Source organism: Condylura cristata, unplaced genomic scaffold (assembly GCF_000260355.1).
Source record: "Condylura cristata isolate star-nosed mole 26May11 unplaced genomic scaffold, ConCri1.0 scaffold00001, whole genome shotgun sequence".
Classification (NCBI taxonomy): Eukaryota; Metazoa; Chordata; class Mammalia; order Eulipotyphla; family Talpidae; genus Condylura; species Condylura cristata.
This window is the reverse complement of record NW_004567102.1, coordinates 75,371,995-75,394,973: the sequence shown is the minus strand read 5'-3', so window position 1 is coordinate 75,394,973 and position 22,979 is coordinate 75,371,995. Positions and strand designations below refer to the sequence as shown.

Genomic DNA, 22,979 nt, shown 5'->3' with positions numbered 1-22,979 from the left:
ATCTTTTCATATTAGTGTTTTCATATTATTTAGGTAAATACCTAGAAGTATCACTGGATTATATGGTCTTCCCATTTTTAACTTTTAAAAAACCTCTATGCTGTTTCCATAGAGGCTATACCAGTTTATGTTTCTACCAGCACCTGCTGTTTTCAGTCATTCTCATTGGTTTGAAGTGATTTCTCACAATTGGGTTTTTTTTTTTTTTGGTTTGGTCTTTATTGTACTTTTTTTTTTTTTTACCTCTAAAGTTGAGTTTGACATTAACCAATTTTATCTTTTTTTTTTTTTTTTTGGAGGGGGAGCTAGTTATCTTTTATAGAATAGGTAGTAGAACTAAATTTAAAAAAAATATACATTTTGTATAATATCTTAATGCTTTCTTCTATGAGATTCTCTACCACTTAAGCAAAAAACACTGCCATTCTTCTTTTTTTTCATTTTTCATGTGTTTCTTTATACATATGCTAGCACATAAGTTATTTTAAATCCACTTCCCCATTTTATTTACATGAAAAATTGCCTGCTATACACGTTAGTCAGTATCTTTTTAAATTAAAAGGAAATTTTAGAGATTTTTCCATATCAACACACATCATTCCTTCATTTCTCTACCTCTTTGCACAGCTGTGTAGTATTCTACTGAATGGAGGGACCATAAATTAAAAACAACTTTCCTATTATGAACATTTCAATTATTCCTTTATTTTTTTTGCATTATAAGCTTAGGTGCAATTAACAAACTTACCATGTGGAAAGATGCCGGATAATATAAATTCTGAGAAATAGAATTGCTATGTTAAGTGATTTATGCATTTGCAATTTTAAAAGCTAAAGACAAATTGCTTAGTATAGGAGGGGTATTTCTTTATATTCCCACAAGCAACTAAGAAAGTCCCTGTGATCTCATACCTTCTCCAATAAAGTATGTTGCCAACTACTGAAATTTTGCCAGGCCAATAGACAAAAATGCTATTCAGTGTGGCTTTAATTTGTGTTTTTCTCATTACATTAGAGTTGCATTCCATATGTTTAAGACCTATTTTCAATTCTTTTTCTCTAAATTATTTATGCTATTTTTCTATTAGTTTGCTGTTCTCATACTTCTCCTCCTCATCCCCCACCTGATCTCCCCGCCCCAGGATCTCTTTATATATATTAGGCTGATTGGTCTTTTGTCTGTGTGTAGTTGAAAATATGTTTTGTCTTTGCTTACGTTTTTGTAATGCAGAAATTTTGGGATTTTATATAACTGAAGTATTAATCTTATTTTATGTTTATTAGAGTTTGAATCATAGTTACAAAGGCTTTTTCCATCCTTAAAGACAAAGTCCTAGTGCAGGGACAGTGGAAGGATTCACCAGAGCAGAGCCGGAAACAAAGCAGGCAGATTGAGAGGGGAGCAGCGGGCGGCTAGGAGAGGTCCACCAGGCCATGTGGGTCACCTCCCTGGCCAGGGACTGAACTCTCACTGAAGTAGCTGCAGCAAGCTTCACAGTGTTGTGCTTTAACCCCTTGTGACACCAGGGAGGACCCCTAGTTTTCTTTTAGTACTTAAAAACCAAATTAAATCTTTGATTTGTTAGGGTCAAAAGTGCCATGTATCAATGCAATAAAAAAAAAAATTCAGTTGGCTTTCTAGTCACTCAAGTGACATTAAATGAGTAATCTACCCTGTTCATTCATTGAAGTTACAAACATTATATTCCAAACTATGTACTTATTTCTGTGGCTTGTCTTTATCTGTTGCTTCCATGTCCATCAGTCAGTATATTCATAATCAGTTCCATACTGTTTTAATGAGGTTTTTGTAATGTTTTAATAACTAGTAATGTTTTCTTCTGGACTGCTTGTTGCTTTTTTTACTTTGTGCTTTCTAAACAATTCTTATTTATATTTACATGTGACCTTTAGCCTACACTTTCTGGTTTTATAAGTAAGTAAATGCTGAACTTGGTATTTTTTATAAGTTAATTTGAGACTTAACAACTTTATGATATTGAGTCTTGGTCTCTAAGAACATGGTATGTTTCTGTGTGTTCAAACCTTCTTTCGTGTCATGAATGTTTCCTAATTTTCTTCACAAAAGTATTGCTTTTGGAATGGGGTTCCTTCCACCCAGTATATTCCATTCCATTTTTATATAGTAAAACTATTTATCTCCACATATTATTTTTATCTTCTCTTTGCTAAATTATTTGAAAGTCAGTTTTTAGTTTATGGCTTTGGATGTGTGTATGATTGTATTTTACAAGTCTAGCTTCCCACAGAGCCTCATCCTGCCTGTCTTTATTGTCATGTAATGTTGGTACTTCCCTCTCAAGAGGTGAGGCTCTATGTTTCCTCCACTTGAATCTGGGCAAGTCTTTCTCACTGCTGAAGTTCTGGAGCACAGAGGCCCCAGAGCAAAGTGTCAGCGTTTTGTGTTTTCCTGAAGTCCCGCCCTGGCTTACAGATGGCTGATCTGCTTGCCTGTGCTCACAGGTCCTGTGTGATTTCTGAAGTGATCTAAAGTCACCTACCTGTCACCTAGATCTGCTGAGAGAAGCTACCGCATTGTGACAAGGCCCAGGAGCCCCACGGCAAGACCATTGGCTGTTTCTCCTGTCACAGACTCAGCTGAGGTTTCTGTCAACAGCCAGCAGCAATGCTTGGGCTCCTCAGCAACCTTCAGGGGTCGGAAACTCCAGCTTTCAAGTGGCCCCAGCAGAAACTGAGTGGTGCGCAGACAAACTCATGTACCAAGTTCTGCTCAAGTTGCAGACGTATTACCAAAATAAGTGTTCTTTTAAGCCATTAAGTTCTGATTTGTTGGCAGTCATAAATACATAACTGGAATAAGTGCTTTGTGGAGTAGGTAAGAGGTTTAAAATCATGCCACCTGTGAGTAGTAATTGTTTATCTGTTTTGGTTTAATTTTTATTGCCCTAGTTAATTTTTCTCTAATCGTGGTATAGGGATAAGAACAACACCCTCCATGTGATATATACTGACACCAAAATCTAATAAGGCACAATGGGTTGCATTTCATTCTGAGTGGTAAAGCACACAAGTTGAAACATTGTAATTTCACCTTAGAAGGCACACATTGACATGTCTCACTCAGGTCAACGCAGCTCTAGAATCTTCAGAAAACTAGATATTCCCTGAAATATTTTGAGGGTGGCAGTAAGGTCGTATTATCTTACATGCATGTATCTTGCCAAGATACCTGATATTTGCTACATCTAGCTCACTACTCAAGTAGTATGTATAATCATACAACAGAAGTACCTGCTGTGTGGGATGATGTGAACACCAGGGTCACTGTGGAATAGATGATGATGCAGAGACAGAATGGAATAGTTCTGAGAGAAGAGAGCAGTGAATGCATGCTGCTGTCTTTGCAAGGTAAGAGAAAATTTTAATAGCTTTATGTCACAGAGTGAGTACTGTATTGATTTACTCCAGCAAAAAATGAGACCTCTGCTGGAAGAGTTGTTGCAAGCAGACACCACCTAAACAAGTTGGCAGGAATTTATCATCATTCTCGAGAATCCATCAGTATTTTTCACACAGACCGAATTAGTTTGCTAAGTTCACCATTCCAGAGTCTTATGGCTAGATGGCTTAAGCAACTGTCTTTTCCAGTTCTGGAGCATGGAGTTCCAAGGTCAAAGTGTCAGCAGTTCCCCCCCCCCCCCCCCCCCAGCTCTCTCCACCTGGCTTATAGGGCTGCCCTGCTTGCTGTGTGCTCACATGGCCTCCTGTGTTCTTGCTAATCCCTGGGGTGTCTCTGTGCACTCAACTTTCTCCCTCCTAGAAGCTTGCCAGTCAGATTGGATTAGATCCATCTTCCTGGCTTTCTTTTAACATAGCCATCCCTTTTAAGAACCTGTTTCCAGTTACAGTCACATTCCGAAGTACTGGGTAGTTGGGTTTCAGTGTTTGAATTTGGGGAGACTGTAGTTCATAATGCAGCCCCACACACTGTCAACAGAGAAGTTAAATGTAGTGTTGATGAGAGCCACCATCTGTGGAGACTTCAGTCTTTGACTGTGTCATTAATTGCAGCAGTTATTCCGAAAGCGTGCGAATTTCCTTGTTCTCAACGTGCCCTGCCAGCCTACGTAATAGTCAATTCCATGCACTCGCGAGCCAGTGTAAGGATGCTGATAGCTGCATTCTATATTTGTCTTCAAAATTGGGCATGTGAGTGCAAGGTGGCTTCCTCAGGAGGAAATTGGACCAGATTTGCACATTCCCTCAGATTAAAAGAACCCTTTTCTTGTTGTCTAAGTTTTTCAGGTGAAAGTATTTTGATTATATACTTGTACTCTTCTATAATTACTTCATTTTATGTGTGTTTGTAATACATATTGCATGAAGTGGGATTTTCCTTTGTGACCTAGTCTGAAAATCTTTGTGAACCAAGCACATTTATATTTATTGACACAACAGATAATGTATGTCTAGAGTGTTTTCATAATATTATGTTATAATATATATATATATATATATATTTAAAATATTCATTTATTGATGCATACAGAACTGAATTATAGGCCAGAGGTGTTCAGGTGAAAGGATTCACCAGAGGCAGAGGGGGGAGCAGAACAGACAGATCTACTGAAACACACTTCTGATGGGATCAGCAGGCAAAGTGGGACAGGTCTGCTGTGCCATGTGGGTCACCTCCCTGGCCTGGGGTCTCACTCAGGCTGCAGTGGCTGGTGATAGTTTCCTAGTGCTGTGACTTAACCCCTTGCACCACCAGGGAGGTCCATATGTTATATCATCGACTGAAATAGTTATTAACCAAAATCTTCTTCAGGTTGAAAATTTTAATAATACAGTGTGCTAAATATTGGATATCTGTACTGTAACATAAATATATTTATTATTAATGTATATCTTTTAAAATTATCTATAAGATAATCAGTAGCATCCTACAAATATTTTTCTCCTCCTTTAGGTGGATATTGGGACCTTGGAATTTGCCAATGGGAATAATCAGACTCATTTAAGAAGTGGCTATGAACAAGAAAAGAAAGAAAATATACAGATATATGTATGTTAAAGAGAGAGAGGCAGACAGAGATAGAGATTTGTTTCTAGTGTTTCTTAAGTTGTATTACAATTAAAATGCAGTCCCAGTTTTGGAGTGAATGGTCTTTCACTGTTTATCTCTCTTGGTATGGACAATTAACATCCATATTTATATTAAGCAATATTTTTTGGTTTATATACATTCTATATCCTATTTAAAATAATTATGATCAAAGATTTTATTAGCATTTCCCCACCCAATATTATTCTTTATTAGATTTATCAAAAAGACACATTTTTAAAACCAGAGATTTGTAAGAAGTAGGTTCAGTAAACCCATTTTAGACCAATAATAGAAACAAAACAAGGAAAGAGACATCAGTGCAATTAGGGTTTGAGATGAACCAGATAGATGTCAGATAAGAATGGTTGATTCTGGGCTCTCCCTGGTGGTGCAACGGGTTAAAGCACCATACTATGAAGCTCTCTGAAGCCACTACATAAGGACTTTGATCCCTCACCAGGGAGCTGACCCACATGGTGTGGCAGACCTCTCCTGACCCACCTGCTGCTCCCCTCAGTAGTATTATTTCAGTAGATCTGCCTGTTCTGCTCCCCACTCTGTCTCTGGTGAATCCTCTCACTCACCACACCTCTGACCTGTACCCCAGTTCTGTAAGCATAAATAAATAAATAAATAAATATCTTAAAAAAAAAAGAATGGCTGATTCTTATTAAAATTATAGTTTACATCTAGGAAACCATTCACAAGGTTAAATCATGAGATCCAAATACACTTGGGCTTAGACTAAATGAATGTAATTATTACTAACATTGCCTGCCTGAGGTAAACTGACATTCTAGCAATATGGAACATTCACGGTTCCTCTGCATTTACCTGTGGTTCTGATAGACTGTTCCAGCCTGTAAGACCAAGGTACACCAGTATCCTGCGCTATACCTGCTCTTTGCTTTTCACAAAGCAAACAAGAAATGCAATAGAATTTTATTCTTCCTTGATTAAATAGAATTACAACTGTAAGAATTAAAATCCAATGATCCATTTCAGTTAAGAACTAGAAAAAAGGAAAACTGATGCTATCACAAATAATAAATTTAGAAATATTCTTTAAAACACAGTGAAAGCAAGTAATGTGCAGACACCTGCATTCTGTTATACATATTTCCCTGTGGAAGGAGGCCTCCCATGGGACAGGGGTGGAGGTGACTGCCACTGCATTTTTTGAAGCTTCCCTGTGTTGCCAATGCCCGGGGGAAATGAATCTTCAAGGGATTCTCAGTTAAGCGCTTCCTCTTGGGTTTAGTTCTCATTCCAATTTAGGTTTCTCCTTGTCTTCTTCCATACCTAGAAATATAGGCAAAGAACCTTATTTTAACACCAGATTAAATTACAAGCAGCGGTGACAAAGCTCTCATCTCTCCACACTTCTCTCCATTCAGCTTGTGGTACCCACAGCTTCTCTGCTAGCTAAGAAGGAAAGACATGTATGGCATTTTTCGGAAACTACCTCAGTGACCTCTTCCCGCATCCTCTCCCTCCAAATCAGGACACAACATTCTCCGGGACATACCCAGTTCTCAGGGCTTCTGGAAGTGAAGGCTACACGTTGGCTCTTGTTAAGTTTGCACAAGGACCTCAACCAGCTATCCCTACCCAAGGCAAGGTTTCTGAACAAAGTCAAGAAACTTTTAATCTTTTTTCTTTTTAGACAAAAAAAAAAAAAAAAGGATAATTCATTGAAATGTCCTGCAAAGAAGCAATGCATGGGAAAGAGATACTGTCTGTGCTTTTTATTTTTAAGCTCAGAGAGATAGTCACAAGAACTGTTTATTGCCCATCCCCTGTATAATTAATCTCAAGCTCTCCTCCATTCAAGCTAGTTTTGAAGGATTGGCTTTCTTCCTGACCGACTTCACTGAAGACCTTTGCTTACAAGGAATAGTTCATGATATTTCATTCTCTTGGAGATAAAAATTTTGAAGTGATTTTATGCATTAATGTTAAATTTGGTAAATGCTCCCCAAATTTTTTTTCCTTTTTGTTTTCAAGAAGAAGAATCCCAAATACTGTTTTGCACATTTTGTTGGTATCCTAATCACTCCTTCTTTTATTCATTCATTCGTTTATTTGTTTATTTATACAAGAGCTGAGGTATAGTTCAGAAGTGGAGGCAGATTGTGTGGTGAGAGAATTCATCAGAGACAGAGTGGGGAGTAGAACAGGTGGGAATGACTGAGATAGACTGCTAGGGGAGCAGCGGGGAGACAGGAGAGGTCTGCTGCGCCATGTAGGTCAGCTCCCTGGCTGGGAATTGAACTTGTGCTGCAGTGGCTGCCGACAGCTTCACAGTGCTGAGACTTCAACCCTATGCCACCAGGGAGGCCCAGTTGTTGGTTTACTTTTGTCATTTGCACGTTCTCTGAGCATGGAACATAGTCTTGTTCTATTACTGATTATATCCCTAGTACCCAGCACAGTGTCTAGCTTATCATAGGCGTGCAAATTATCTTTAGTGCATAAATTCATAAAGAGTGCTCAAAGAGAAGGCTCAGAGGCTGATCTACTGGAAGAGCATAAGAACAAAATAGGAAACTCCAGTGTTTAAGATTATAAGCCTAACCCCAGGGGCCAGAACTATAGGGCTCGCACTGAGAACAAACCCCAGAGCCCACATCCCCCGCCTCAGCACCACCCCCCAGTACGTGCGGGGGCGGGGGAGGCGGCCAGGAAAGTGGTGTGGAACTCGGTTATTGCTCCGAACAGGTGTCCTTACACAGTCTTTTAGGTTTGGTTTTCATGAGTAAGGAACTGGCAAGAACCTGTAACACTTTTTCCAAAGTACTTCTCAGAAATCCCATTAAGGAAAACTTCAAACTGAGAAGTAAGGACATCTGAGGAACAGAGCTGGGCAGGAGAAGCTGGAGAAGCCTCTGCTGTTGGGTAACCAAGGCGAAGGCAGAAACACAACATGGGCTCTGTTCAAACAGCACACGTGACTTGGGCCCTTGTCCCCCTCGGCGGAGAAGCCATCGGGAGCTAGTAACTGCTGGCTTTTCATTTTAAAGTGTTTCCTCCTAAGCGTTCTCCTGCAGATGGGTTGACTTGGCAGTAAGAGTGGAATCTTCAAAAGCGGGGGTGGAGAACAGGGGGTGTTCGTTGACCCAGACAGGGAAAATGGCTCCCCACCTATTTTACTTTGGCAGCTTTGAGGTAGAGGGAAAAACTAGGCAGCTGTAAATAATATTTGGAAGAATCTGAGGTTTAATTTTCAGCACAAAGAGCAGAAAGAAACTTGTCACAAAGCTGAGACAGGAGGTGCTCGCTGGAAGTACTGAAGAGACTTGGTCACGTGTTTGCCCTGGCTGGAGGAGCGGCTCTGGGAGTGTGCTATCTGGGTGGGCTGAGTGGGGTTAGCTGGAGGGGGTCTGTGACGGAGCACAGTGGAGGTTTCTGTCACATAGGCCTGGTTCCCGGGCCCGTCCTTCCTCTTTTGAGGCTTTCTCTGCTGTCACCCCAACTTTTTGCTTCTGGGCACTTCCATCTCTGATTGTATAAAGTTTAATACGACTGGCCCCCTTAGTCAGTCACACTGGAATTGGAAGAGATTCTTAGCTTAAGAAGAGAAATATTTCTGCTGTTGTAGGTTGAATTGTGACCCCCCTCTTTTTCTACTCCCCCCCTTCTCCTCTGCCCCCAGTTTTGATACTCAAGCTCTGACCCCTCAGCATCTCAGAATTCCAGAAAAGGTGTGACTGGACAACCCTTTGAAGAGATTAGGCATCAGGCTTGTGGAGCAAACCAACCATTTGTGTAGAAGCCAGGAAAGACCTGTGGGGTTCGGTTTTTCCGATGATCTGAAGCCCCCAAGAGCTGCATGGAAAACAGTAAGATTTTTGCGAATTTATACAAGCAGAAAAACACTGCCAGTCTGGATAGAAAGAGACAGAGAAAGGATGAAATTAAGGAAGAATGACTGAAGGCTGTTCTGGACCTAATCCTCCTTGGTTACTGAGGGAAGAACTGCCACTCAGGGCGAAGGGGTGGGTCACACCCCCCTGGCGAGGCCCGAGGACAGCTCCTTCAGCCAGAGGATTATTCTCAAGCTTTAAAAACAGTGGAATCTTCCCTGCTTGCTCTCAGACTGTGACCCCTTTTCCCCCTGTGATTTCTCTCTTGGAAAGGGGATACATAGTCTATGCCTGTCCAACACTGTGTTTTGAAAGCAGATAACTTTCCGTCTGGTTTCATAGGTTCACAACTGGGGAACAATTCTGCTTCAGGATGAATCACACCCCAGTCTTGCCCACCACCAATTTAGATGACATTTAAGATGAGATTTTTGGACTTAGGTGTTGATGCTGGAAAGATTTTGGGGACTATTGGGAATATATTTTGTATGCATGAAAGGTGTGAGATTTGTGAGAAGGCAGTCATATGGGCTGAGTTGTGTCTCCCTAAAGTCCATATATTGAAGCCCTAATGCCCAGTACTTAAGAATAAACTGTGAAGAGAGTCTTTCACAAGTGACAGTGAAGTCTTCAGGGTGGACCATCAAACATGACTTGTGTCTCTATAAAAAGGGGGAATTTGGGGACATGCTCATATCCAGGGAGAACACTGGGTGTGCCTCAAAACAGGTGGAGGAGGGAGAAGGATCAGGACCGGGTGGGGAGAGCAGACGGGACTGTGGTGATTGCGCACCGGGGAATGGGTGGTGGGAATCTCACAGGGAATCATACTGTGTACAAAAATGAAGGATGATGTGATGAATGTTTAAAAAAAAAAATAAAAGATAAACAGACAGGCATCGACAAGCCAGACAGAGAAGCCTATAACTACCCCTTTCTCACAGCCCTTGAAAGGAACCAGTCAACCAAACTTATGAAAGTCTGGTCCCCAGAACTGTGAGCCAGTACATTTCTATTGTCCTGTTTGTGTATCTTGTTGTGCCAGCTCTACCAAACGAATGCAAGCCCACAAAGCCCACTTGAGTTACTGTTTCATAGAATCCAAAAATAATAAACTGCAATTAATATAATTTTTTGAAAAAGAACAAATGATTTACTTCAGCCATGAGAGCTAAAGTAAAGACTTTACGGTCTTTGTGATCGTAGTTCATAGCAGGCTGGTTCTATTTTACTTTGTAAGTGAGGTCCATAGTTCTGATGGAAATTCCTGAGCCTTCCAGTGTCTGGTTTCCAAGTACAATGTTCTAATGATTCACTAGACATGACACTGGGATGAACCTCACTCAGAAGATGCTGGCCCTTCACCACCTATTCTGGTTGGTCACTTAAGGCTTTTGGCCTTCAGTTGTCTCTTAGTAAAAGGAAAGGGTCAGGTTAGATGATGTCTAGCAAATGTTTCAGTGGTGAGAGTCTTTGGTAATATGATTTTTCCTTGAAAATGAAGCCAAAACAACATAACCAAGTCAAAGTGGGGTCATTAACAATCGTTATGGATACAAAGAAGGGGATACAAATGGGACATTTCTGCTTCTTGGGGGATTTTGCTTGGGATACAGTAAATGTACTCAGGACAGTAATAGTGTACACGATTGTACTCAATTCTAACACCTGCTCCCACCTACCTGCCTCCATGCATTTAATCAGCACTTTCAACCTCAAATACCACATAACCAGGCAGTTGATAGAGCCCATCAGGTGGCCAGGTGGGTTGTAGGTGAACTGAGGGAGCCACCTAAACAGAAAACTGATGCTCAGTTCCAGCTCATGGTTTCCACAAGTGAACAGCGGGCTCAGCGTGGCTAGATCTTAAAATACTTGACAAGCTGAAAGATTGGATTATGTGAAATCTCACAATTTAAAAATGTTGGTTCAAGAACAATAATCCCACTAAGTAGGCTTAACAAAACTTTTTTTGGCAAGTAAAATTTAGAAGAAGCCATCAGTTTTGATCTCTCTCATAAATGAAAAGAGGCTCCCTTGATACAAAACATCTGCTGCTGTGGAGCTAACTAGATCTTCCCATGTGAGCCAAATTATTAATAATTTCTAATACTTGAAATAGGCTACAAATGTTGATCTATCTTAACCCATTAAGAGAATGGCACAAATTAAAGTGAGCAGATCATTCATAAAACCCTTAGTTTCACTATTCATTTTTTACAAGATTTGTTTATTTATGTATACAGAACTAGGGTACAGGCCAGGGGTGGTAAGAGAATTCACCAGAGACAGAGTGGGGAGTAGAACAGGTGGACTGATGAAGTACACTGCTGAGGGGAGCAGCGGGCGGGTCAGGAGAGGTCTGCTGTGCCATGTGGATCATCTCCAGGGCAGGGATCATACTCATGCTGAAGTGGCTTTAGCTTTGTAGTGCTGTGCTTTAAGCCTCTGAGCCACCAGGGAGGGCCTCACTATTCATTTTTAATTTTTCAATCAAAGTTACTGAAAAGTAGTATTCTATTAATCCAGATTGGATTTTTCTCTCAGCTTTCCGGCCATTTTTGTAGAAGTAGTGGAACAATAGGCAGTCACTGCAGAATTAAGCCCATCAAGGGGAACAGTCACAAATACTGCTGAGTAACATCTATTGGCACATTCATTTACATTTACATATGGCTTTTCTCTCAAGAATTTGAGACAAGTTTACATTTTGTTCTTAAAGTATTTTTTTGCCAGTTAACTTTTATACGGTAATTAATCAAGAAAGATGACTATTATACAAAAGATAGTATAATCGGGGCCCTCCCTGGTGGTGCAGCAGGTTAAAGCATAGCACTAAGAAGCCAAAGCCACTGCAGCATGAGTTCGATCCCAGCCCCGGAGGTGACCCACATGGCACGGCAGACCTCTCCTGACCCGCCCACTGCTCCCCTCAGCAGTGCACTTCAGCAGCTGGCCTGTTCTGCTCCCCACTCTGTCTCTGGTGAATCCTCTCACTGCCCCTGCACCTCTGGCCTGTACCCCAGTTCTGTATGCATAAATAAGTAAATCTTTAAAAAAATAAAAAAAAAGAGCATAATTGTTCAGAGATAAATTTCTGGTTTCCCCAAGGTATGGCCTGAACCAAATAAAGATTTTTGACCTTTTTTAATAGGTCACTGATTAAAACCCCCGAATTCTTATGGGCCATCTAACTTTGGTCAACATCTTGACACATACCATCTTAGAAGACCCATACAGAAAAAGTCTAATTTAATAGCCAAGCAATGAATGTTTTATTTGTCTGGTTAGATTCTGAAACAGGCTGCACAATGTTAATCTACCTTAACTCATTGAGGATGGCACAGATTCAGGCTCAGAGTAAGTGCTCACATTTTGTGGATCAGAAAGCATTTATGGATGATGTGTACCACGCTGTGATGGTGAGGGCGGGGGTCCCCCCTCCCCCGCCATCTTCCCTTGCGTTTTCATGCAGGACTCAAGCCACTATGTATCTGTGCTGTGACTTTTTCACTTTCCCATCTATCACAAACAACTTCGACAGGTTTTACACAGCTTGGGGAACATTATGTGTCTTGCAAAGATGGAGGCTCTGCCATAAATAGAAAGAAAAGAGAAATCAAACCATAGGTTAAAAGAGTTTTTACAGTAATGAAATGTTACCCTCTTATTACCTGCATCTCGCAGCTACCTTCCACCCTTGAATGCGACAGTCGGTGGTGAATGGAACACCTATTCCATGTGGCTTAGGACTGGAGCAGAACTGGGGATGACCCTTCCTAAGGTGACTGTACTTACACAAAGGATGACACAGAAGTGGAGATCTGGGTGACTACTAATGAGACTGCTTACTGGCAATCACTTATTTCACTCAACTATGTCAGCATTTTGTTAATCAGAGTGAACTTTCTAATTTTTTTCTGTTCCCTATAAAATTTTAGACATGCTTCTTTTCTTTTCGATTTGGGTAACATTTTACTGGTTAATAAGACAAAATGAATGATACACCCTTTCAGTAACTGCCAGCTGGTCTTAACATCGTGGTTATAAAAATGAAACTCTTTATAATGATCCTGTGCTACAGTGGAATTTTCCTTCAGTCTCTGCACACACTCTTTTACGAAGCAATTCTCTTGCTTTATACTCCCTTCACCAATACTTACTTATCTGTGTATCCCAGATATAGTTGTTCAGAACTTCTCCCAGCAAGTACAAAAAGTTCATTAAGATGGTTGTAAATACAAAGAAGATGATTCTAGCTCCCGAGCCAATGTGTTCCAGGAAAGGGTACACCCACATCCCAGTTACGTGATGCACCCAACACACCCTGAAACAGAATGGAAAAGGAAAAAGGTAGGAGTTAACTCTCATGTCAGATTTCAAAGCCGCTGCTGTTATAGTTACAGATCTCCCAACCCAACCATTCTTCAGCATTTCCAGTTACCGGTTTTGTGGTCACTGCTCTGGAGTTACCAGAAACTTTGTTGTTTGATTTCTTTTGTTTTTCATTCTGAAATAATTTCACTTTTTTTAGTCATTTTTACAATTTATTTGCTAACAGTCAAATTCACGGTTTTCAATCTGAATGGTAAGCACCGTATTGATAAAATCAGCAAAATATACTTTGCTAATGAGATGTAGTTAATAAAAAGGTTGGTTACATGGGAGTACTTACTACACACATGTACGGCTTATTATTTTCAGTTACCTACCTTGTTACAATTTATCATATTATTGTATTTTTGTCTAAAACCCTAAAGATATTTTCTAAAGTCGGTTCTCAGATGATAACTGTGTATCAAATGATAAAAGTGGCAGTTAAGACTCACAGAAGAATTGTACGTATGTACAAGTCTCCAATGCACACTTCACTTAACTTTCCTCCAGGTTCACATCCTGCACAGCTGTGTTATATTACTACAATGACATTAACTTCGGTGTAATACTAATAACCCAGCTACAGATTTTATTCAAATGCCTCCAGTGTTCCCATCCATGGATCCAATTCAGAAACTTCCTTAGTCTCTTAATATCCAGTTCTTCAGTCTATGTCTTTCTTGAAAACTGAAGAGTTCTTGTCAGGCATTTGAAACTGTTGTTTTCCCAAATGCTGTTATATAATCTTCTTAACCTCTTCTTTATATAATGAAATCCTATAGCATTTGGCAACTACACTATAATCAAACTTAGGTGTGCACTGCCAAGAATCTTGCCCTACTTCCTACAAACTAGATACCAGTCTGGACCCATACACCAACAAAGACATGTGTGACGTGGTAGTGCTTGGCTTTCCACATGCTCATAGTTGGAGTTCATATTTTTTCTTCCATTTTATATACATACTTACCTGTAGTATTTGATTTGCGTTCTGGAGATACTTTAGTTTCACTGGGACTAGTAATACCATTGATCTCTACTGTCTTCAAAAGTTTAACTTAGAATATTTATTCCATCAATTTGGCTCTGACATAGCTGCTAAGAGCTATTTTCCAAAGCCTACTTGGATTCATTACACTATTTACTGTTGTTAATTTGAAAGACTAAATAAAATACAAATTATTTTACTGCATTTAGAATTAAGACGTTTTTATGGTTCACTGTTTGAGGGTAATTTTCCTCATCATCCATGACTTCATTCCTCTTTAAGAAGTTCATATATTTGCCTACATATCTATTCTCCATCTGAGATAAGCAACGTGAGGATCTTTACCATAGAGTCTACAAACTCAGTGAAAGCAATATCATTCCCCCTCATGGAAATGAAAATTAGTTCTGGCAGACTGCTAAGGAAATTGTATTCATTTGATGTATAACACATCAATAGATATATATGTATATGTAAAAATGTAACATAAACAGATTTGTAACTATAATATTAAAATTTTATGGACCAAATAATTCCATGCCAGGGAGCATATTCAAAACAATTGAAAGCAGGCACACAAACAGATATTTGTGCACCAGTGTTCACGGCAACATTATTCACAACTGCTAAAAGGTGGATAAAAACCTGTGTGTGTCAACAGATGATGGATGAACAAATGTTGTTTTATATACAATGGAATATCTTTCAGTCATAAAGAGGCATAAAATTCGATATATGCTACAACACAGATAAACCTTGATATGCTAACTGAAATAAACCAAACACAGAAGGTCAAATATTGTATAATTCCACTTATATGAAATATTAGAGTAAACAAATTTATAGAGGCAGAAAATGTAATAGAAGTTATCTGGGACTTGAAAAGAGGGCTTAGGTAATTTACATCATAATAGGTACAGAGTTTATGTTGAAGATAATGAAATATTTTGGATATACTTAGTAGTGATGGTTAAATAACACTGTGAATGTATTTAATGATACTTTAAATGATTAGAATGATAAAATTATTTCATGTATATTTTACCACAATAAAACATTTTCATGGTATGGAGATAATTGTTAAAAAAATTAAATCAACAGTTAATTAAATTAACTGTTTTATCTCTGTGGGTTTGGGTTTATCTCTGAGGTCTCAATTCTATTCCATTGGTCTGTGTATGCACTTTTATTCCAATACCATACTGTTTTGATTCCTATAGTTTTGTTGTCATACTACACATACACACAAATTCACTCAAAATGTATAGATTTGTAAGACCTGACAGCATGCCATACATAGAAGAAAGCATAAGCAAACATTCTGAGAAACTAGCTTCACAGATGCATTTTAGGGACTTGATTCCAAAAGCAACGCAAACAAATTCAAAACTGAATAAACAGAAGAGCATCAACTAAAATGGCTTTTGTACAGTGAAAGAAACTCTCATTAAAACCCCTTACCAGATAGAGGAGAAATTTTCATATTAGACACCTGACAAGATAAACAAAGAACCCGTACAATGAACAATAACAACAAATAACATGAATAATACACACAGAAGAACTAGTCACTTATCTAAAGAAGACATACAGGTGGCCAAAAGGCCATCATTACTTTTCATTTACTTTTGAAATGAAAATCAAACCACAGTGAGATACTACCTCACACCTGTGGGAGTAGCCCATATGTAAAAACCAGAAACAAGTTTTCATTTGAGTATGGGGAAAAATTCCCACTATTGGTGGGAATTTACATTGGTTCAGCCTCTATGGATAATAGTATGGAGGTTTCTCAAAATACTAGAAAAATAGATCTACCATATAATCCAGCACATCTACTACTAAGTATCTACTTGAAGAAGGCAAATTTCACATGTACACTCTTACATTCGTTGCAGCACTATTTTTTAAAAAAATATTTATTTATATATACATTTATACCATTTTTCATTTTTGTACTATGTTTGCTTTCTCCTCTCAGTTGCCCCTGTAAATCCCCACCACCAGTTCACCTGTGCAAAATCTCCATAGTCCCCTGTGCTCTTTCCTCCCGTTTTGATCCCTCTCCCGTACCTCCCCTATAGAATGTCTCTGACTTATAGTTGCCTATTAATTTTGTTTATTATTATTACTTTTCCTGATCCCTTACTTGGTTCCCCTGTATTTCTTCTATAAGTTAAACCATCTGATACTTTTCTTTTTCCTTCTGACTTCTTTCACTGATCATCATCCTTTCAAGTTTCATCTGAGAAGCTGCAAATGGCATGAGTCTATCTTCTTTGGTTGCTGAGTAGTATTCCATTGTGTATCTATACCACATCTTTTTGATCCAGTCACCTGTTTTTGGGCCTTGCTTTGTTCCCAAAGCTTGCCTATTGAAAACAGTATCATTGCAGTACTATTTACAAAAGCCAAGTTAGGGAAAAAATCTAAGTACCCAATTTCTCATGACTGGATTAACATGTGGAATATATACACAATAGCATATTACTCAGCTATAAAAGGAGCTGAAATCTTGCCATTTGCAGCAACATGGATGGAATGAGATCAGATTATGTTAAGTGGAAATAAGTCAGAAGGAGAAAGGTAAATATTAGATGATTTCACTTATGTGTGGAAGGTGAAGAAACAAAGCAAAAGAACAGGTTAAACTAAACTAATACTAATTCCGGGAATTTGACTATAGAATTGAGGCCATCAGAGAGGAAGGTAGGGAGGGGATGAGCGCAATAGGGGGTGGGATGATTATTGGGGCTTTAGTAGTGGGTGTGGGAACCTACTTCTGAAGAGGTGTGGACCTCTCCATCACTATGTTGTAAATCAACATTACCTCAATAAAAATAGTATGATTATTAACAAAATCTAAAAAGGTTGTTTGTTGAGGGAGAGTCAATAATGAAAGATCAAAAAATACTGTCTTAGATTCTGGAGAGTATTAGATCTATCCAGGTCAGCTTGAGTAACGTACAAATAAAAAGATTTTTACTAAAAGATGCCAAGATAGTCAATATTTCAAAACTAAGACTAAAGCATTTGGGAAAATAAGCTGTAATCAAATTGACTGAACCGCCTGCCTTATGGAATTCTGATACATCATATTCTGTTTGTCCATAAATTAGAGGCAGTTTTATATTCCTAATCTTGTCTTAACTACCCTGAGTGTACTCATCCAGGGCTTATTAATTTCCATTGAGATAATATACAATATCCCCAAAATGTAATACCATAAAGTTGTAATTGATTTTGCAAATCAACTTATAAAATTATAACCTGACTCACCATAAAGCTGTTTCCTCAATCAGGCAAATTAGGAGCAATTCAAATTATGAATGCTAATGACAGATTTTATACCTGTTCCTGGCATTCTATTTGCTCCTGGCAGAACACAACTCTCATTTGCAGCTTTTGGTAATGTCTCTGATGCCAGATCTCTACTCCTCAGATGTTGTTTGCAAAGTATTCTTGAGTTATAATCATCTTACAATACTGAAGAGATATACCAAACATAGCCATGTCCCATCTATTTGCAATGACTCTTAAATTTATATCTCTAGCCTTGACCTCTCCCTGAACTCTAGAATCCCATATCCGATTGGTGGCTGTACATTGTCCCATGGAAGTGCATTTAAAACCTCATCTCTACTATGGCCCATGTATGTATGAGATGGCATAGTCTTCCACAATGAGCTAGTCCACTCCTTAAGGGAGTGAGTTTCTTATTACTTAGGATATGGAAGCAGATAGGCAAATCATAACATCCCCTCACCCCCCCACCAAGAAGATCACAGGAGGTGTTCTTGCAAGTCACACAAGATCCTTATGATCTCAAGGACCACTCTAGTATTTAGGATCTTTAAAAACTGATCACTGAAAAAAACTATGTTAAGCAAATAACAGATGGGAAGTCTTTGTAAGCACTTTATTAAAAATGAAAATGTGGGGCCCTCCCTGGTGGCACAATGGATTAAAGCACAGCAGTGAAGCTAGCTGCAGCCGCCTGAGCACAGCCAGGGAGGTGACCCACAGGGCGCAGCAGACCTCTCCTGGCTCTCCTGCTGTTCCCCTCAGCAGTGTACTTCATTCATCTGCCTGTTCTGCTCCCCGCTCTCCTCTGGTGAATCCTCTCACTGTCCCTGCACCTCTGGCTTGTACCCCAGTTTTGTAGACATAAATAAGTTAAACTTAAAAAACACTAAAATATGGGGAAGCATATGTATATATGAAGAAATATACATATGTATTTAATTATAAATATCTCCATGTATAAATAATTTGAAAATTAGACTGAAATGTATATAAAATGGAATCATCAGTTAACACACATTTCAATTTGCAAGAAAAGAAATAAAACTTAACATTTTTGTTAAGGTAACATCATTACCTCTGACCCTGATGCCTGCACATTTCTTGTCTTCCCGTGTAGTCCTTACTATAACCCCCTAATAGTAAAACATACCTCCCATGTCTTTTATTCTCAAATCAATACCTACTACAGCAGAAGCTGGGGCACTCTATACCATGCATGACTGATCCATCCCACTGACTATGTTCCAGATATATCCAATTTATCTACTACTCACCATTGCCTACTCTATCACCTGAGTTAGCCATCATCACCTCTTGTCAGAACCCTAACAACCTCCTATTTCTTTGCTTTCATGCTTCTGTATTCTGCCCTATAGCCTATTCTTATTGCTGCAAGCAGACTGATCTGGATTAAATGCAATTGGTCATGGTACCAATGTCAAAATGCTTGCTGTCCCTCTTAGAGTAAAAGCCGGAATCCTTTGGTGGTTCTTCAAGGCCTAACTCAAGCTTACCAGACACTCTCCCACCTCATCTACTTCTGCCTCAAGCTCCTTGAGCACACTAAGCACTTTTTATTTGTTTCCTTGCCTGGGACTTTATCCCCTTCCCCTTGACCTCCCAAATCTCTAGGGATCCCTGTACCCTTCTGGTTTTTATGTAAATGTTACTTTCTAACGTAAGCCTTTCCAAGCCTCTGTGCCTACAAATTGCTTCTCCTATCCTGAAACTCTTAAATTTTTCTCCCCAGTCATTTAATGTGCTTATTTTTACTTTTCCCTGTTCAATGAGCATTAGAACTTCTGCCTGGTATGTTCACTACTGTACCTGTGGCACACACGATGCATTCAACAATCAAACATTTGTTGGATTAATAGCTGAATAAAGGAATATCAAAATATTATCTGGTTATTGACCCTTCACTATATGACATTTTTCTAATATTTACAGAAGTAATAAAAAAATCTCAACACTCCCAGCCCCCAATCTCTGTGCATACCCTTTTCTCTGTTGGCACAACTTCTATATAAAGAACACGTAATAAATATTTTCAGACTATACAGTCTCTGTGACAACTCTGAATTCTGCCCCTGGTGCCCATAGTAGTTATAGATAAGATGCAAATTAATGAGTATGTTGATGCTCTATAAAATGTTTTAATTAGTGATACTAAAATTTTAATTTCATATAATTTGCATAGGTCATGCCCATTTTCATTCATATACGTTTTATTTTTTCAATTATTTTAAAATCTAAAAGCCATTCTGCTCTTGTGGACCATATAAAATAAGCAAAGAAACAAAAAAGCAAGTGGTGGGCTGGATTAGACCACGGCCAGTTTGCTAGCTCCACATTAAAGACTTCTTTGTATTTCTAATGCACCTTCCTGCACTGCCTGTGTTCTCGGCCACCCCAGATACAGCATGTCATTCTCGTTTCATTGATGTAAGAATGAATTATAAAGTGCAAGTAAAAATTTGTCAGAACTGATAAAGGAATGACAAAAATCTTAAGCCTCGTGGATAGCTGCTCAGAGAATGGTGCTGTAATGTAATCTATCATCTCGTTTGCCTTTGCAACTACCCTAACAGGTATGATTATTCCCATCTCACAAATGAATAAATTGAGACTAAACTAAGTTACTTGTTTAAAAATGGGGCAAAACCAAATAGGACATGCACATATATATCTGCATAAACTTGCTCCCCTCAATGTGACCTCTAACATGGCCTCCAAACATGAAGAGCGGGCTTCCTTGTTTATAAGTTTTCTTGACTTGGTAGGTCACGAAAGCATCTCAGATGTAGCAGCTGCGAGGTGGGATTTAACCTGGACTGGTGTGAATGATGCTGTACTTGTCCTAACAGGTTGTGTTTTCACCATTTATTTCCTTGATATAATCAGCGCTCAATTTTCTGCACAAAAATGACTCATGGTCTTGCTCATCTATTTGTGGAGAGTGCTCTGTTCTTGGTTGACTTTCAATTTCTCTCTCATTCCAAGGCCTTCTTGTCTTAGTGCCCAAATAGCTAAAGCTTAAGGTAATGGCATCAATTTAATTTTAACCTAAAACGTCAATAGCCATTGTGCTTGTGTGTGCATATGCATGTGTGCACAGAGGCATGCCCAAATAGACATATAGCAGTATCGTGACAGTTCTGGGATTGCCTATTTTAATAAATACAACTCAGTTTCATTCACTTTAATGTTCAATAATAAAAAAAAATACACTGATTAATGCCTCCTGTATGAGCACTGTGCTAAATACGAAGGACAGAAGTATTTGAGGCAAAGGAATTTCCTGTTCTAATGGAGTCCAGTCTAATGAGGACTGCAGATACTAAAGGAATAATTACAAATGTTGTCAGGATTAGGGAAAAGTGGATTTGGGGTACACAGGGGTCCTTTTTTGAGCCTTACACTTAGCATCAGTCTTTCTCATGTGTATTCAAGTTGCCTTAGAACTCTTGTTTTCATCCTGATAAATATGCTCAAATACCTTTCATTAGAATACAACCATACACAGTCCACCAGCTTCACCAATATTGCTTTATGTCTCTTACTCTTCAAAGGCAAACTTCTCCAAAAAGAGTTCTACAGGCACTGACTTTATGTCTGCACTTTGTACTTGCTCCTTGGCACAAGGAGTCTTCTTTTCTGACACCAATTGCTCCTAGTTTTTCTCCTGCCTTATTGACTGCTTTTCTTTTTGTTTGTTTTCACCGTTAAGTCCATCTTTCATAGCCCAACTATTACTTGTTGATTTTTTAAGGTTTGGTTTTTAAACCCACTTCTTACATGAGGCTTCTTCAATTGATCAGCTCATTAATGACCACTGTTTGATGTCCATTATGTAGATAGACATTTCACAATTTCATGACCTCATCTGGATCTCTCCTTTATTTGAGAACAGTTTATCAAACAGTCCTTTAAAAATCTCATTTTGCACATCTTAAAGACATTTCAGCTTAATATATCTGCAGCATGTCATTTTCTCTTTCTCCAAACCTGGCTTTCCTCTGCTATTCCTGATCTCTGCAAGTGGTGCTACCATTCATTCATTTTGCAATGCAAACTCAGGAGGCATCATAGCCACTTCCTTCTTTCACTACACACATTCAATCTATTACCTTGTCTTCCCAAAGATATCATGAATATCTTTCCAATATATTATTTTCACCAACTCCATTACTAGAATCTTAATTTGTGTTACAATCATCTCCATCTGGAGTACATAATAGTTCTAATTTATTTCCACATCTACTTTTGTCCCCTTCCAATTCATCCTCATGGCTGCCAGAGTGATCTTTCCAAACCAGAAATTAAACTTATTATATCCTTGCTTCAAACATGTCAGTGGTCTCCCATATTTTTTTGTTTTGTTAAAGACCCAAAATTTTAATGAAGTCCAGAGTGTCCTTCTAGAGCAGCTTCTGCCTGCCTCATATTCTATTTCGTATCTTGCTCCTGTTATAACACTGGCTTTCATTTGGTTCCTTGATTTTACATATTTCTTCGAGCCATGTGGATTTTCATGCCTCCATTTTATCCATTTCATAGTTCCACTTTCTGCCTACACTGTTAGTTACTTACCCCTTAGATTCATCATCATGTTATATTTATCCTTTATGTCTTGGCTGTAACTAACAGTCATCACTTAGAAAAGCTTTCCTGATCTGTGAGATTAGGTCAGATTTTATGAACAGTTTAAGAACTGTGAATACTTGTGTGTGTGTGTGTGTGTTTTAGCTCTTATTTTATTAGTACTTAAATTGGGATGATATATTTATTTGAATAATATTTCTTCCCTTCTAGAGTATTTATGTTCTATGAAGTGAGTTACTTTCTTACTATACCCTTAGCACTTACCACCGTGTCTGTCAGAGTACGAGAGAGAATAAATGAATAAGGTAGCATTTAAACTGCAACAGTCAGTGGAACAAAGATGGTAGGCAAGAAATTTCTGGCCAAATAGGATAATATGTTCAAAAGCCTGAAAATAAGGGAGAGCTCACAGATGATCAAAAGAGATCATTTTTTTGTTGTTATTGGGGGAGAGGGAGCCTAAGGGCCAGGCAGGTACCCAACACTGGGTTTCTACTGAAGCTAAGTAAGAACTGGAGGCTCTCTCCTGGTATGGAAAACAGGAAGCCTTGAAGAAAATGAAATGAATGTGAAACAGATGAGCTTGGCTTAGACATTCATTTTATCAGACATGGTGGTAGCCAGGACTGGGATGGTAGAACTGGGAATGACATTTTTTTGTTTCAAGATTTTATTTATTTATGGATACAGAACTGGGGTACAGGCCAGAGGTGCAGGGATGGTGAGAGGATTCACCACACACAGA

At 38.8% G+C, this 22,979-nt stretch overlaps 1 protein-coding gene across 1 annotated transcript in view; it reads right to left on the bottom strand.

Moving 5' to 3' along the window:
• Positions 1-5,716: 5,716 nt before the first annotated feature.
• Positions 5,717-22,979, bottom strand: part of AIG1 (androgen-induced 1) — a 217,940-nt gene continuing 200,677 nt past the window's right edge. Inside the window, exons 5-6 of the mRNA XM_004673905.2 lie at positions 13,122-13,285; positions 5,717-6,394 (exon numbers count right to left, since the gene is read on the bottom strand). Of these exons, the coding sequence (XP_004673962.1) occupies positions 6,357-6,394; positions 13,122-13,285 (202 nt within the window). The 3' untranslated portion in view covers positions 5,717-6,356. The remainder of the gene's footprint in view (positions 6,395-13,121; positions 13,286-22,979) is intronic.